The sequence below is a fragment of the Bufo gargarizans genome, chromosome 9 (assembly GCF_014858855.1).
Source record: "Bufo gargarizans isolate SCDJY-AF-19 chromosome 9, ASM1485885v1, whole genome shotgun sequence".
Lineage (NCBI taxonomy): Eukaryota > Metazoa > Chordata > Amphibia > Anura > Bufonidae > Bufo > Bufo gargarizans.
In genome coordinates, this window is record NC_058088.1 from 4,016,699 (window position 1) to 4,032,322 (window position 15,624).

At 46.3% G+C, this 15,624-nt stretch overlaps 2 protein-coding genes across 2 annotated transcripts in view; one reads left to right on the forward strand and one right to left on the reverse strand.

The window, feature by feature from the left end:
* Positions 1-6,941, reverse strand: part of RASGRP4 (RAS guanyl releasing protein 4) — a 58,288-nt gene extending 51,347 nt beyond the window's left edge. The window contains 2 exon segments of the mRNA XM_044305922.1: positions 2,654-2,865; positions 6,793-6,941. Coding sequence (XP_044161857.1) covers positions 2,654-2,865; positions 6,793-6,815 — 235 coding nt within the window. The 5' untranslated portion in view covers positions 6,816-6,941.
* Positions 6,618-15,624, forward strand: part of LOC122946547 (rho GTPase-activating protein 11A-like) — a 47,238-nt gene continuing 38,231 nt past the window's right edge. The window contains 1 exon segment of the mRNA XM_044306258.1: positions 6,618-6,713. The gene's annotated coding sequence lies outside the window, so the exon portion shown is untranslated.

The following is a 15,624-nucleotide window of genomic DNA, read 5'->3' on the forward strand; positions in this document are numbered from 1 at the left end:
CTGTACATGTGCTGTAGATCCTTCGGGTTTCCCCATTCCAGAGATGATTGCTGCGCATGCGCCACAGGACTACAGGGCCAGGCAAGAGGATAAGGATGATGCCTGGCTCTGTCAGTCATAGGAAGAGGGTATGGCTATTGTAGGAAAGGTAAGAAGCTGAGGGCCTGCTCCTTGGAGCACCGAAGCCCTAATTAGCATATTGATTAACACTTACAACGGTGTAACGGTTTTTGACGATAAAAGTATTGCTTTAACCACGAGGATTAACCCTACCAGGCAGTATGCCTGCTTTAATATGGTTGAGCCTACTGATATGTCCTCTTTGAAGGGAATGTTTTTGTTTTCCTTTTTTATCCATACAGAAAAAAAACGAAAATCCTGAAGTTTTAACACTGACCACTGACCATAGTTTCTGTTCAGTTGACCTTCACTTTTCAACAGTCATCTCATTATCATCACAGGAAGGATTACAATCACAGGTAACATCTATACTTATAGATACCAAAGAATCACTGTGTTTACAATAGGTGATGTTCACACTCCCCCTTCCTGTACAATGACCTCCGCACAGGTCACACAGCAGGCCCACAACACTATCCCATAGAAGCCAATGACTCATCGCCACACTGCAGCAGCTGTAAAGCAAATCTTCAAATGCTCTTAACAGCAACTCAGGTCTCCACATAATCATGTACAGAAAAAACTGATAAAAAAAGCATTTATTAGTATCTAGTTTTAATTAGTAAAAAATAATATTGGGGATATAGTCCTTTTCAGCTGGCCATGTGAGACATTTATTGGGGGATCCAGACAGTTTGTGGTCTACCATAGACATTAGACATTAGATTGCATCTGCTAAGGACAACTTTAGGCTACTTTCACACCTGCGTTCGGTGCAGATCCGTCTGGTATCTGCACAGACGGATCCGCACCTATAATGCAAACGCTTGTATCCGTTCAGAACGGATCCGTTTGCATTACCATGAACAAAATTTGCATTTTGTTCATGATAATGCAAACTGATCCGTTTTGACTTACACTGAAAGTCAATGGGAGGCGGATCCGTTTTCAATTGCACCATATTGTGTCAACGTCAAACGGATCCGTCCCCATTGACTTGCATTGTAAGTCAGGACGGATCCGTTTGGCTCCGCACGGCCAGGCGGACACCAAAACGCTGCAGGCAGCCCGTAGATTTACGGGCCACCGCGCATGCGCGAACCAGATTGCGTTTTGAACGCTTACATCCAGCGCCTGTGAACGCGCGTAGGGAGGGAGGGTACCGTCGATTTACGGGCCACTGCGCGTTCACAGGCGCTGGATGTAAGCGTTCAAAATGCAATCTGGTTCGCGCATGCGTGGTGGCCCGTAAATCGACGATACCCACCCTCCCTCCCTCCGCGCGCTTTCACAGGCGCTGAAAGTAAAATTACGGTACCCAGGTTGGTTGTTCCTCCCCTCCCTGCGTGCGTTCCTCCCTCTGCGCGTTCACAGGCGCTGAATGTAAAATTATGGTACCCAGGTTGCTTGTCCGCAGGTGCCAACACGCCTGCTTTTCAGACAATCTGGTGCCGACTTCAACTATCACACCTCCTTTTCAAGCTGTACGTCATAGCGGAAGTGACGAGATACATAGCGGAAGTGACGAGGGTACCAGATTTTAACAGGTACCATAATTTAACGGAACACCTGCATTATGCTTCAGAGTGAGGAGGCGTGTCTCTCAGTAATCCAATCTGATTGCCCGGCAGGGAGCTGCTGGCTACAGCAAGTTTGTATGTGAAGTGAGGGAAAGCAGTTTTGGCCTCAGAGAACTGACAGAGGAGCCATCTTGATAAGATCCTCATTATGTAGGATTCAAAACAGCTGTAACTAAGGGGAAAACTCAAGGAAAACAGTGGTAAGTGAAGAAACTAAAGATTGCTTTATGCATAATGCTGCTGCAGCAGTAACATATGCTGAAATAGATTTTTTTATGAAAATATGACAGTTATCCTTTAAAGATCCAACATAATACCACCATATTCTGCTAAATATTACTGGGTGCTCTTAGTTTACTGCTAAGATACTGCTCCTTGGGGGAGGGTTGCACATAGAAATCAGAGACCCTTGGCAACTGCCTAGTTTGCTATCTTCTATAAAGGTTCATGGACTCATTGATATATTCTTGGGAAATTCAGTTGAACAGACTCAGGGGTTGGCCCATCTCAGACATTGATGGCATATTGTAAGATAGGTGGAGCTCCCACCCCTGTGACCGGCTCCTATTTCCAGAACAGGTCCCCCCCAAAACCTGTTTTTCAGAAGTCTCATTGGGGTGAATGGGGAGCGCACCGGGCATGCACGCCCACCTCTCCATTTACCACACTGGGCTATTTTTGGAACTCCCATAACAGTAAACAGAGGGTGGCTGCGCTTGCACGGCCCACTCTCCTTCACTTCATGGGTCCCGTTCTCAAGATAGGAGCAAGGTCCCAGAGTTAGGACCCACACCTCTCTGACATTGATGGCATATCCTAGCAATATGTCATTACTGTCTGAGATGGGAATACCCATAAGGTGGAAGATGTGCTGCCTGTAAATCTTTCAGGTGACCTGACCTGGCTTCTCAGAGTTAGACTATCCCTGGTGAGGTGAGTTTGAAGCTATTTACCAAATGACTGTATGCATTTCTCCAGCAGTTCTTCCAGGCTGCAGCTCTTTCCCAGTTGCTCCAGTGTGACATACCCAAGAGCCTTGTTAATCTCGGCAGGGCTTGGACAAGTCATCCTTCTCCTCCTCCGACTATGACTAGGCCGACCCTTAGCAGGGAGGATGACTCCATTACTGTTAATAGTTTGACTTGTAGACTCCAGGCGAGATTTTCTGTGAAAAACAAAACAATAACATACCCTTAATTTTTGTAATTGTCAAGAACTTGGATGAACTGGCCTTTAAGTCTACATGTGAAACAAGTCAGAATTTCTCCAGGTAGCCCTCTTTTGGATTTGTGTGGCGGATGTGGCCAACATCACTCTCTGATCTCGGCCCCTATCACAACTTCTTCTCTGGCCACCCCTGGTGACCAATAACCTGATCAACAAGGTTCCTAGATGTCTGTCAAGTGTAAAGGTGGGATTTTCATTTGCTAAAAATCTGATTGACTTCACTTATTGACTCCTGTCTGGCCTAGCTTGACCAATTTTGATTAAATTATGCCAAATTTCTGCATTTCACCCCTCGATGTACCATCTCCAAACTATTATCTGTTGATATTGGTGCCATCTTCCAAGATGCAACCTGAGAATTACTGATGCAATGTCTACCCCTGTGAGAAGCGCTATAAGTTAAAAACTGCACATTCCCATAGACTCCAACCAAGGTAAAAAACTAAAGCTAAAGTGACACAGTAGGTTTACATTGTGTCCTGATGCCAGCCCGTGACAACCTGGATTGCTCCCCTGCACCTCTAATAAAAATATTTCATTAGGGAACTGCTATTTGAAGGGTTTGCCCAGTTTAGAGGGTACTCTTTTGAAGATTCTTATGTCTTGTCCAGAGTGGAGAGCAATTATGAAGAACATCCCTTGATCTGGAGGACCTGACCTGTCCCACATTACACACACAACCCACTGATTGAATGGACACTTTGTAATGCTTAATTTTCCCTGTGGTGGCACTGCAAAAAAATTGAACATTTACTGCCAGGTTTCCCCAAAGATTAGAGCCGATCGCTGGAGGTCCCAGAAGGAGGACACTTTGTGATTAGCTAATTGTCAAAGGACCCTTCTAACAAGGATTGCCTAAAGTGGAGAACCCCTTTAAGCACTCACCATTGATCATACATCAACTGAAAGAAAAGGTTCATCTGGATTCAGATACATTTAAAATTACAAAAAATCTGAGACATTTAGGACTCCTTGCACATTTACAGGTAGAGAAGTTGGTTCATTTCAACAAATTTACCTTGATTTTCCAACCATCTTGCCCTACTACTAATGAGAAGATTTGGCTACCATAGGTTAGTCGGTACATTTGCTAAAGTCGTAACATGCAGCCTCTGGGCCTCAAGGCAAAATCTGGGTCGCAGTATACAATTTGTGGCAAAGGGCCTCAGGCACCAGAGTCCAGGTGGAACTGTAATCTATGCACCCGATCTATGGACACCCCTGGCAATTGCTTAGAGGTAAAGATGTATATATATTCTTAAACAGCAAGCTATAGTACATGTATGATCATCACATGATCTGGACAGAAGAATCTCTCTTTAACATGGGATTCCATCTACAAAAATTTCAGGCATGCCAATAAGGTACGTTATAGATAACAGTGTACCACCATGGATGTCCATGATTAGAAGGTCTCATCGTCTGCACGTATCGAAGAGAGGTGCTCATTTTGGGCAGCAGTCTGATGCTCCTTGGTGGGAGGGGGGGGACTAATCACCCAAAGTGCCCAAGGATTTGTTGGAAATTGCGGTCATGTTGTGGTTTTTGTCATGAATGCTGAAACGCCTGCAACAACACTATGATGTGCAGTAGTCCCTGAATATACAAATGTGTGCAAGACCCGTAAATGTAGAAACTAACCTTTGGACATATGGTCACGTGTCCATATGTGTGCAGGTCCTGAAGCCAATGGACAACGCTGCAAGGATGGTTGTACCTAAAGTGTATGGGCTCCAAGGAGAATTCAGCCCCATTCTCAAATGATCCTCTGAACCCATGTTCACTACCCCAAAAACCCTTACTCTAAACCCTAACAAAAACAGGAGACCACATAGAACCCCTTTTAAAATGTCCCACAGCCCCTGAAAATGCAGCACTACTTATATCCACCATCTGTCTCTGCATTATGTGACCTCCTTATGGGACCTTATCTTCCTGAGAACCCATACACTGTAGGCCCTGCAAGGATCCAATAATCAGAATAGGTCTGGGGTGTGTGTAATAGTTTAGGTGGAATGTGGATATGCATTTAGGCTGTATGGTCTTGGGTCTGAATTTATTTAGGCGTCTGGGTCTGTATTTAAGAAGGTCTGGTCTGAGGCCTGTATTTATCTAGGGGGTCTGGCTGGGGGCCTGCATTTATTTAGGGGATCTATTTCGTGGTCTGTATTTAGTCTATTTAGTTTGAGAGACTGGTTGGAGGTCTGTCATGGGGGTCTGTATTTGTTTAGGGGCATCTGGAGAATAGGAGAGTAAGTAGTGGGATTTCAGTCTGTATTTGTTAGTGGGGTTTGGCCTGAATATATTGGTGTTGCTATAGAGGATGGTTGCAGAAGTGAGGAGCCAAATATGTCTCGCCAGTTGTCATGGGGGTCTGGGTCAGATGAAGAATATGAGAAAATCGAACGTTTACAATCAGAGGAGACGTTACTTGCGAGTCACTGGACTTATAGAAGAGCTGACACCTCTCTTGCCATGTCGGTTATAGTAAATCCTTGTTTTCACAAAAACTCTGTGCCTTCTAGGTTTAACAGACAACTGGATGTTCTATTACCCTTGTCAAGACGATGACATCCTACACATTTTGATACTTTCATCAATGATTGGCCACTGTTAGTATGTAGAGACATGGCCCTTTTGACAAACGGAATGGTAACAGCCAGTTGTCAATGTTAGCTAAGAAAGGTAAAGATGTGGCAAAGGATGGCAAGCCAAGTGTGGGGAACAGCCCAGGACCTATGGTCATCTTCTATGGGGTACACTTGACAATGCAACATATTCATGACTACCTATCCTATATCAACGTGACCCACTTTCTCAGGATCAGTCAGATCAATGGTTGTAACAAAACAGATTATACATTAATGGTGCATCTTATCAATATGACAAAAAAACAAAAAAAGGCCCGTCAATGACACACATTGGACAAAGCTGCTACAACTGAAATACGTCAGACAGGACCACCAAAGTATTGCCTTAACGGATTCAGGTCCTGACATAGTAACAGGACTAGCTCCATACAACTGGTCTCAGGAGGTCTAGGAGTAGACAATCTCATCATAACCTGAAAGCAGAGTAGATCTTTTACTACTAGACTCTATCACAGCAGGCTCCAGGAGGTCCAGCAATAGACAGTCCTATCAGAACCTGACTTTGGAGCAGATCCCTTGCTGCTCGGCTTCACTGCGAACTTTATGTGATATTTTCGTCCAATAAATCATTAGTCCTTAGTAATGTTATGACCTATATGTGTAATGTGCAGAGTCATAATGCATTTGTAGGTTGAGCCCTCGTGTTTTTCTTCTCTGGGCCAACGGTATCTTAGGCTATGTTCACATCTGCATCGGAGGCTCCGTTAGTGGGCTTTGTTGCAGATTATGTTAAAAAAATTGTGCAGTATATTGTGGCATTTTTGTCAATGGGGTTCATAAGGCGCCGTTTGTTTATGTCATTTGACAGAACCAGTGCTTCAGTTATTTTCGCTGTTCTGCTACAACGGACTATCCTTAACTTTTGCCCACACTTTCCCACCATTCCTTACTTTCTTCTTCCATAATCCCCACTCCCAGCTACTGGCTGGTTCTAACAATAGCTATGGCATCCCACCCTTCTCTTACAGAATCCGTCACCCAGCACAATATACTGTGCACCGTAAAAAAGCAGAAATCAGACTAAATCAGGAACTGATGTCTCGTAGTCAGTCGGGGCTGGTGGACTTCTCACTATACATCCAAACCTACAAATATGTACAACTAAACAAGAAGCCAAAAGATCTCAGTTACCAAGGTATGTGATCTCCTTGAGGAACCAAGAGCCAGAGCTTACAACTCCTGGTGTCTCACCACCAATAGAAGCTGAGCCTCACCTTTTGCTGTCCTTGCGATTCATGTTGCAGGGAGGTTGCAAGGAAGAACGATGGGGCCACTCCTTGGGGTCTGCTAAGCGCGTTTGCTTAGAGTTCCTGGGCTTCAGACCCCCCGTGTCATTACACAGAAGGGATGGGACAATGTATGACAGGGGAGTGTCTTTTCAGTAAGGCAGTGTGACAAAGAGGAACTGTGTAACTGTGTCAATGCTAGCGAGGCGAGGATTCAACGAGCTTTCATACCAAGATGAACCATAGGCTTACGAAACAACACATCTCACTAAAGGGTTTAACCCTTTCCATGACAGCTCATTCTGCTGCAGATCTAGACAAGCTTCTCCAGCTGTTGTACTTTCATCATCATTGGTTAGGCACGTCCCCTCAAATTTAGACCATACAAAAAAAAAATCATGGTTCCAGTCCATTGTTTTCATGGTCTTCATATGTGGTCCCATGATGATTTGCGCATAGGCATCCCGTTCTCTCTCTTCTACTTTTGATTTGTCTTCTTCGAATTTTACCTTACACAAAGCGGCACCTAATAACTCTCTGTAGTGATATAGTTGGAGAATTGGCACTGCAGTCCATGGTGCGAATTGTAGGGGATTCTTACACTAGTGGTTTGAAGCCAAGCCGTAAGTTTAACCCCTTAAAGGGAATCTGTGACCAATATTTGGCCTGTAAAAGTAAGGCAATGGTGCTGATGTGCACTTAGACATGGTTTAAAACATACCTTTGGTATTGGTATTGTCACGGATGGTGTTGCAGAAAGCTGGAACTTATAAATAAACATCCGACTGGCTTGATCCCAAACTAAGCAGCATATGGGTGAGCCCTATAAAACCCCTAGAGCTCTCCCTGACTGCTATGCCCATGCAAAGGTCTTTATGGTAGACAACTGCATGCCCACGTACCTTATACTATATGACACCTGAAAACCCTATAATAGTGAGGGGACACAACCACCGGCTCCCTGCACTTTATACAGAGGGAGTCAGGGTCACCTACAATCAAGCCAGCAAGGAAACACAAATAAAGGAAACAGACTTATCTGAGGAATCAGGAGAAGCAGTATCCAGCAGTGAACAACTCATCCAGGAAGAAGTATAAACCGCAAAGTGAGGCAGTATGGGAGGGAATATAAAGGGAGACAATCAGTGCAAATAGGTGACAGCTGGGAGAAGGAAAGGAGATGAAAAAGTGAAACCAAAACAAAGAACGTCATGCAAGAGGTAGCGAAGAACGTCTAACAGACCTTCTCACAGAGCTGGCGGTGACAGGTATACTTTTGTGCATTTGCTCTTGCCCGAAAATTATGTTTGTTCTATAAGCACAAAGTGCCCAGCAGGGCGTTTCCAAACTTCCAAAGAGCCCAAGCCTCAGGGAGCCTATACCACCTACTCAATGTGCCCAAGTCCACCTATTTAGAGAGCCCAGTACCTCCCTTGTGTGATCCTAATTCCCTCCGATGTCACCAATGCCCCCTCCATGCCTGTGAGGTCGCCTCTCCACTCTCTGCGTGGCCCTGTGCACCACAGTGTATATACAGTATATACCCCGGTATTGAGTTGAAACCAGAAGTTTACATACACTATATAACAAGACACAAATGCGTTTTTCTCAATATCTGACATGAAATCAGAATAAACCTTTCCTGCTTTTGGTCAATTAGGATTACCATAATTATTACTATTTTCCAACTGCCAGAATAATAAGAGAGAGAATGTTTTAAGGCATTTTTATTACTTTCGCAATGTTAAAAGTTTACATACACTAAGATTACTATGCCTTTAAACAATTCTGGACTGCCCATATGATGATGTCATGTGTTTGGAAGCTTCTGTTAGGTTTGTTGGCAACATCTGAGTTAATTAGAGACACATCTGTGGATGTATTTAAATGCACACCTGAAACCCACTGCTTCTTTGTGTAGCGTCATGGGAAAGTCTAAAGAAATCAGCCAAGATATCACAAAAAGAATTGTGGACTTGCACAAGTCTGGCTCAACCTTGGGTGCAATTTCAAGATACCTTAAAGGGAACCTGTCACCGGGATTTTTTGTATAGAGCTGAGGACATGGGTTGCTAGATGGCCGCTAGCACATCCGCAATACCCAGTCCCCATAGCTCTGTGTGCTTTTATTGTGTAAAAAAAACGATTTGATACATATGCAAATTATCCTGAGATGAGTCCTGTATGTGAGATGAGTCAGGGACAGGACTCATCTCAGGTTAATTTGCATATGTATCAAATCAGGTTTTTTTACACAATAAAAGCACACAGAGCTATGGGGACTGGGTATTGCGGTTGTGCTAGAGGCCATCTAGCAATCCATGTCCTCAGCTCTATACCCAAAATCCTGGTGACAGGTTCCCTTTAAGGTGCCTTGTTCATCTGTACAAACAATTATATGCAAGATGGAATGTCTGGCCATCATACTGTTCAGGAAGGAGACGGGTTCTATGTCCCAGAGATGAAAGTGCTTTGGTCCGACATGTGCATATCAACCCAAGAACAAAAGCAAAAGACCTTGTGAAGATGATGGCAGAAGCTGGTAAGATTGTGTCAATGTCCACAGTGAAACCAGTACTGTATCAACATGGGCTGAAAGGCCACTCTGTCAAGAAGAAGCCATTACTCCAAAAGAAACATAAAAAAGCCAGATTAATTTTTTAAATGCACACAGGAACAAAGACCTACATTTCAGGAGACATGTCCTGTGGTCTGACGAAACTAAAATTGAACTTTTTGGCCATAATGACCATCATTACATTTGGAGGAAAAAGGGAGAAGCTTGGAAGCCTAAGAACACCATCCCAACTGTGAAACAGCATCATGTTGTGGGGTTGTTTTGCTGCAGGAGGGACTGGTGCACTTCACAGAATAGATGGCATCGTGAGGAAAGAAGATTATGTGGAAATACTGAAGCAACATTTCAAGACATCAGCCAGGAAGTTAAAGCTTGGGCGGAAAGGGGTCTTCCAAATGGACAATGACCCGAAGCATACTGCCAAACTGGTTACAAAGTGGCTTAAGAATAAGGCCTCTTTCACATGAGCGTCATGGATTTGGGCCGGATAAGATGCGGGTGCGTCGCGGGAAAATGCATGATTTTAATGCGTTTTGCACATGTGTGAGAAAAATCTGCATGTTTGGTACCCAAACCCGAACTTCTTCACAGAAGTTCGGGTTTGGGTTAGGTGTTCTGTAGATTTTATTATTTTCCCTTGTGACCGGGGCTATGTGTGAAAGAACCTACTGCCCTGAAATACCCCCTAAACAAACTGGCGGCTTGAGTTGTGGCATAACCGCTTCCGTCGAGAGTACACCTGAAAGAGGGTATACCCTATGGGAGAATGTAGAGAATGGGGCGGGCTGGGAGGGGAATATCGCTGCCGTCCGTTGCCACCTGAGGAGCTGTGAGTCAGATATAGGCCAGGACGCCCCTCCCACAAATACAGGCCAATAAATCGGCCTTGCTACTTGTGACCGGGGCTATGTGTGAAAGAACCTACTGCCCTGAAATACCCCCTAAACAAACTGGCGGCTTGAGTTGTGGCATAACCGCTTCCGTCGAGAGTACACCTGAAAGAGGCCAAAAATCCAGCATGAAAATACACACATGTTTATTGACATATTTACAACGCCAAATTCTGAAAGGCACAGTGAATCTCACGGACAGGGTTCGGCACATACCGGCTGTAACAAGAGGACCGCCATCGGCCCAACTTGCGGATAATGTGAGCTGGCACTTGATGCCTGGAGGCGGCAGAGGCTGCCCCTATCCTGAACGAATGCCCTGACACCGAGAGGGGGTCTAAACCCAAATTGGTCGCTAGCATGCGTGCGTGTGCTATGAATTGGGATGTGGACAATGCAGCTGTCCCGAAAGGTAACAGTGGGGTGTCAGCCCCGCGACTGGCTAGTGCTTCTGACAACTCCCGTAGAACGTGGACCGGACACCATTTGTGAAAGGTGGGGAAGAACCTGATGAGGGTAGGGGGACCTGACTGGGAAGTCTTAGTTACAGGTAAGAATATACTTGTATAAACCACGGCACTCGATATATTGCAAAATTAGATTCTTTTATTTATTGTCCATCCCAAATGGATCTTTTTGTAAATATACTGGCCAACGTTTCGGTCCGTTAGGACCTTGATCACGGCCTGAAAAATATATAGGTACAACATTTTTTAGTACCTCATAGGTACAATATCAATGGACAATAATTAGTACAAAAATTGTCAAAACAAAATAATAGACAAAATATTACAACTTCAATCGATGTCTATCGCAAGTATATGGAATAAATGAAATAAATGAAATAAATGCGCCATATAGGGCAGGTTGGATAATGCTTGGCAAGACGTAGAAGTTGTCTGTGTCTTCGTTGTAAAAATTATTGTTGGACCTGTATATAGAAGGGTCATAGACCTCTATGACCCTTCTATATACAGGTCCAACAATAATTTTTACAACGAAGACACAGACAACTTCTACGTCCTGCCAAGCATTATCCAACCTGCCCTATATGGCGCATTTATTTCATTTATTCCATATACTTGCGATAGACATCGATTGAAGTTGTAATATTTTGTCTATTATTTTATCTTGTTTTGACAATTTTTGTACTAATTATTGTCCATTGATATTGTACCTATGAGGTACTTAAAAAAAATGTTGTACCTATATATTTTTCAGGCCGTGATCAAGGTCCTAACGGACCGAAACGTTGGCCAGTATATTTACAAAAAGATCCATTTGGGATGGACAATAAATAAAAGAATCTAATTTTGCAATATATCGAGTGCCGTGGTTTATACAAGTATATTCTGACTGACCTCTTCCGCTGAGCACCGACTACCACAAACCAGGAGTGCCATCCACTACAATTACTATATGTTAGTTACAGGTAAGGACAGGACAAAGCCCTCTGGGCTGGGAACCAACTGTCGGCGGGATAGGAAGGGGCTGCTGAGTGACAGTGACGTGAACTCACCCGGCCTCATGAAGCCGTAAAAGGCCAAGTAGATGGCGGCTTTGAGCACTAAGCTTTGCAGAACCCCGAAGGCCTGAGGTCCAACAGATCGGACATGCCTCTGAACGTGGGGCCGGACACGGGCTGTCTACGGGGGTTGACACCTGGGGTACAGTTCTGTAGACCTTTCAACGTGGCCTTGACCACGTGACTGGAAAACAATGACGTTCTTTCTGGCTGCGAGCGAGACAAATGATGTTGGACCCCGGCCAGATAAGTTTTGACGGTGCCGGGAGAAAGATGCATGTGCTCGTGACAGTACCCGATGAACGCCAATATGAAGTCTATGTGGCCCAGGTCGCCTGGGGGGTGTTCCTGTTGGAACTTGAGGTACAACCGCCAGCCAGTGTTGTATGCTCTGGTGGTGTTGGCTGAGAGCGACCTGGCAAACAGCCCATGGGCCGTGTTCAGGTATCGGTTTAGCTGAGAAAGAGTGTGTCCGGACGAGGAGACGGGGTTCTCGATGCGTCGGCTTCGGGGCAAACCTGAGAAAATAAAAGTAATTCATCTCAGCTAAAGCGTTAACTGTTACTACTTGCGTATCACCTATGAGGGTACCACAGAATAAGAAGTTGTGTAAGAGCGACAACTGCGCCAGACGTCTCATCAATGACATGACTAGCTGAGATCTGGATTTGCCACTGTCGAGGATGGCCAAGGAGGAAGGACTAGCAGAAGCGAAGACCACGGTGCGGCCTGTCCACAGGTTACCCCAAGCGCGAGCCGCCGCCACTACGGGATACAAGTCCCTAGCCTCCGTTGTCTGAGATGTTCCTGCGGTCTCGCATACCTCCCCCGGCCACGCCCCGTTCAGCCAATGGGAGCCAAAAATGGCAGCGAACCCAGTGCTGATCCCGCTGCTGGAGAATATGACGGGGGAGTCATACGAGACCGCCGGGACAAACATGGACACGCCATTCCAGTGACGCAAGAAGTGGTCCCACATGCTCAAGTCTGCTTGCGCTTGACTGTCCAGAAATACCGGGCTGTCCTGACAGGGAGCTGCTGAGAGGAGTGGTAGTAACCTAGCTACAAACGACCTGCCCTGGGGAATAACGCGCATGGCAAAGTTTAACATGCCTAACAATGACTGTAGCTCAACCTTGGTGGTGACCCTCCTGGTGACAAAACTGCGAATGACTGCCTGGACCCTAGCCAACTTGTCTTCTGGCAATTTGGCTGACATGCTCTCCGTGTCCAGCACGATGCCCAGGAAAGTGATGGTGGTTGCCGGACCATCCACCTTCTTGGAGGAAACGGGGACCCCTAGTTGGGCGAAACATGCTAACAAGCTCTGAAGATCATTGGGCGAGCCCTGTGGAGATTCGATCAACAAAAAGTCGTCCAGGTAATGTATGACGTGTTCGCAACAAAACCTGTTCTCTAGTATCCAGTGCAAGGCTTTCGCCAGTTGATCGAAAATCCAAGGGCTGCTGCGGGATCCGAAGGTCAACTTAGTTGCAAAATAGTAAAGAGAATTCCACTTGATCCCGTGCCACCGCCAAAGTTCTGGCCTGATTGGCATCAACTTGAAGGCGTCTGATATGTCCGCTTTGGACAAGATCGCCCCAGGGCCTGTGGCAAGGATGAGTGCAATGGCTTGATCGATGGAGGCGTACACCATGCTGACCTCCTCCGCTGGAATGAGTGAATTCACGCTGGGGGTGGATAACCCGTGTGGCGCTGATAAGTCGAATATCAACCTCTCTTTGCGGCTGAACTTCCCCGTAACCACCCCTATGGGGCTGACCCTCCAGCGTTCGAATGGGGACGACAAGAAGGGGCCGATGATGTACCCCTTGTCTAGCTCTGCCTGGAGAAGTCTTATCTATGGACCCGGGGTTGAGGGATGCTGACTGCAAGTTCCTACACTCATGGGTGTGTTCCGGTAATGCCACCAGACCTGTGTGGAAACCATGGGTGAAACCTGACACCAGGAAGTTGCAGAAGGAGGCGTCCTCGTGCCCCTGTAAGTATGACTCCAAGAGTTCTACATTTACCACGCTCATGCAATGTTTATCGGTTTTTAATGAGCAGGCGACTTTCGGATGGGCTCGGAAACAGTTTGCGCAAATGTGCAACAACCGACACTGACTATAATTGCAAGTGGCAAAATTGTAGTTGTTGCAGATCTGCGACCTGCCCAGATACTTGATCGGCCGGCCGAGTTTATCGACCGCCGAATTCTGCTGGATGCCAGCCGACGGACCAGGAATAGGAGGAGAAGGATTGGACCTCGGGGCACTCGCGGCATTATGACACCATTCTCCAGTATGATAGATAGACTGGCATGAAGAGCAAGTCGGTGCTTTCAGCCCCGCGAAATGCCTGCAGAATATCTCTGTGTCAATGTTGGCCCAGTTAGTAGTAAACTGGAATTGACTGAGCGCAGCTGCGGCTTTGGCAGAAAAGGAGCAATGGTAGTCATAGAAGCCGAAGCCTCCGTACTTGTAGCCTAACTCCGTGACCCTGAAGAGATACAGGTCCAACTCTTCCCTCCTATCTGGTCGTACCGAACAGATGACATCTCGGTAAAGACTGAAGGCAAGCACAAACTCCGGAATCGTCAATTTTCTACTGAGCCTAAGATCACGTCCCTTCAGTACAACAGAAACATCGCCGCACGCAATGACCCTATTGTCCGATAAGTCACGAGTGGCAATCAGGAGGGAAGCCAGGTTCACATCTCTGCCATCGAGGATGTCCTTCTTGATGTTGGCCGGAATAAAATGAGCTGGAGTGACGTTAGGTACCGTGACAAAGTTACCTGAAGTACTGGCAACGGGTGCCGCTACGACTGGCAACGGAGTGACGGGTGAGGACAAGCCAGCGACCCTGGCCTCCACTGACTCCAATCTGGATTGTACCCCGGACACGGAGGAGGTAAGGCTGTTCAGCATGACATGGAGCTGAGTTAGTGAGGTCTGAACTGTGGCCATGGAGACCTCTTGCTGGGGCGGTTCTGCGGGGTTGGACACCAATAGCCTATACAACTCTGCTTTCCGGGCCCCAGCCGGGAAAGGAACGCCTCTCTTGGCTAACTCAGACATGAGTTTAGGCACAGTCCAATTACGCAGAGAAGGAATACTGCCGGATTCCGACGCCCTAGAACCCAGATCTTCGCCAGAGGCATCCACGATGTCTGAGCCGTGAGACATGATCGGACTGTTGAAACAAGCAAAATGACGGACCGTCACTAACACTATTAGGTGCCAAGATAGACTAACACCCGTGCTCCGACCACCACCGCCACTGCAGAAATCAACATGCAAGAAATTGACCCTGGTGACCACCTGAGGTAAGAAAAAGAGGGAGGACGTGTGATAGTGGACGAATTTAGGAGCAAAAACCTTACCAAAACCGGACAAGACGCTGTTATGAGAAGAACGCAAGAGATCGACCGTGGAAGTAAACCTGTACGTATGAATGAACAAAATAAGTTTTTTTTCTTTTTTGTTTTTTTTTTGCGCCAGCGTACAGATGACCCAGACTGGGTGGCGAGGCACGACTGCCTGCTTGATAGGGTAAACGCGGGGCTTGCCGAATGGCTGACGAGCCTGTGCCAGAAACGTGAGGCTGGCAAAAAGGTAAATACCAGCACCTGAAACCGCCCAACTGTGGCGGAACCATGCGTATGATGCCATGCAATGTGCCGGGTCTGGTGTGCCCCGTTTATCGAGCGCTTGTAGTCGGGGGTGCGTGCCCCCAACAAACTCCTCACCATCACACTGCATGGCATGGCCCCCCCCCCCCCCCTCCCCTTTTTTTTTTTTTTTTTTTTAATGTATCCCTAC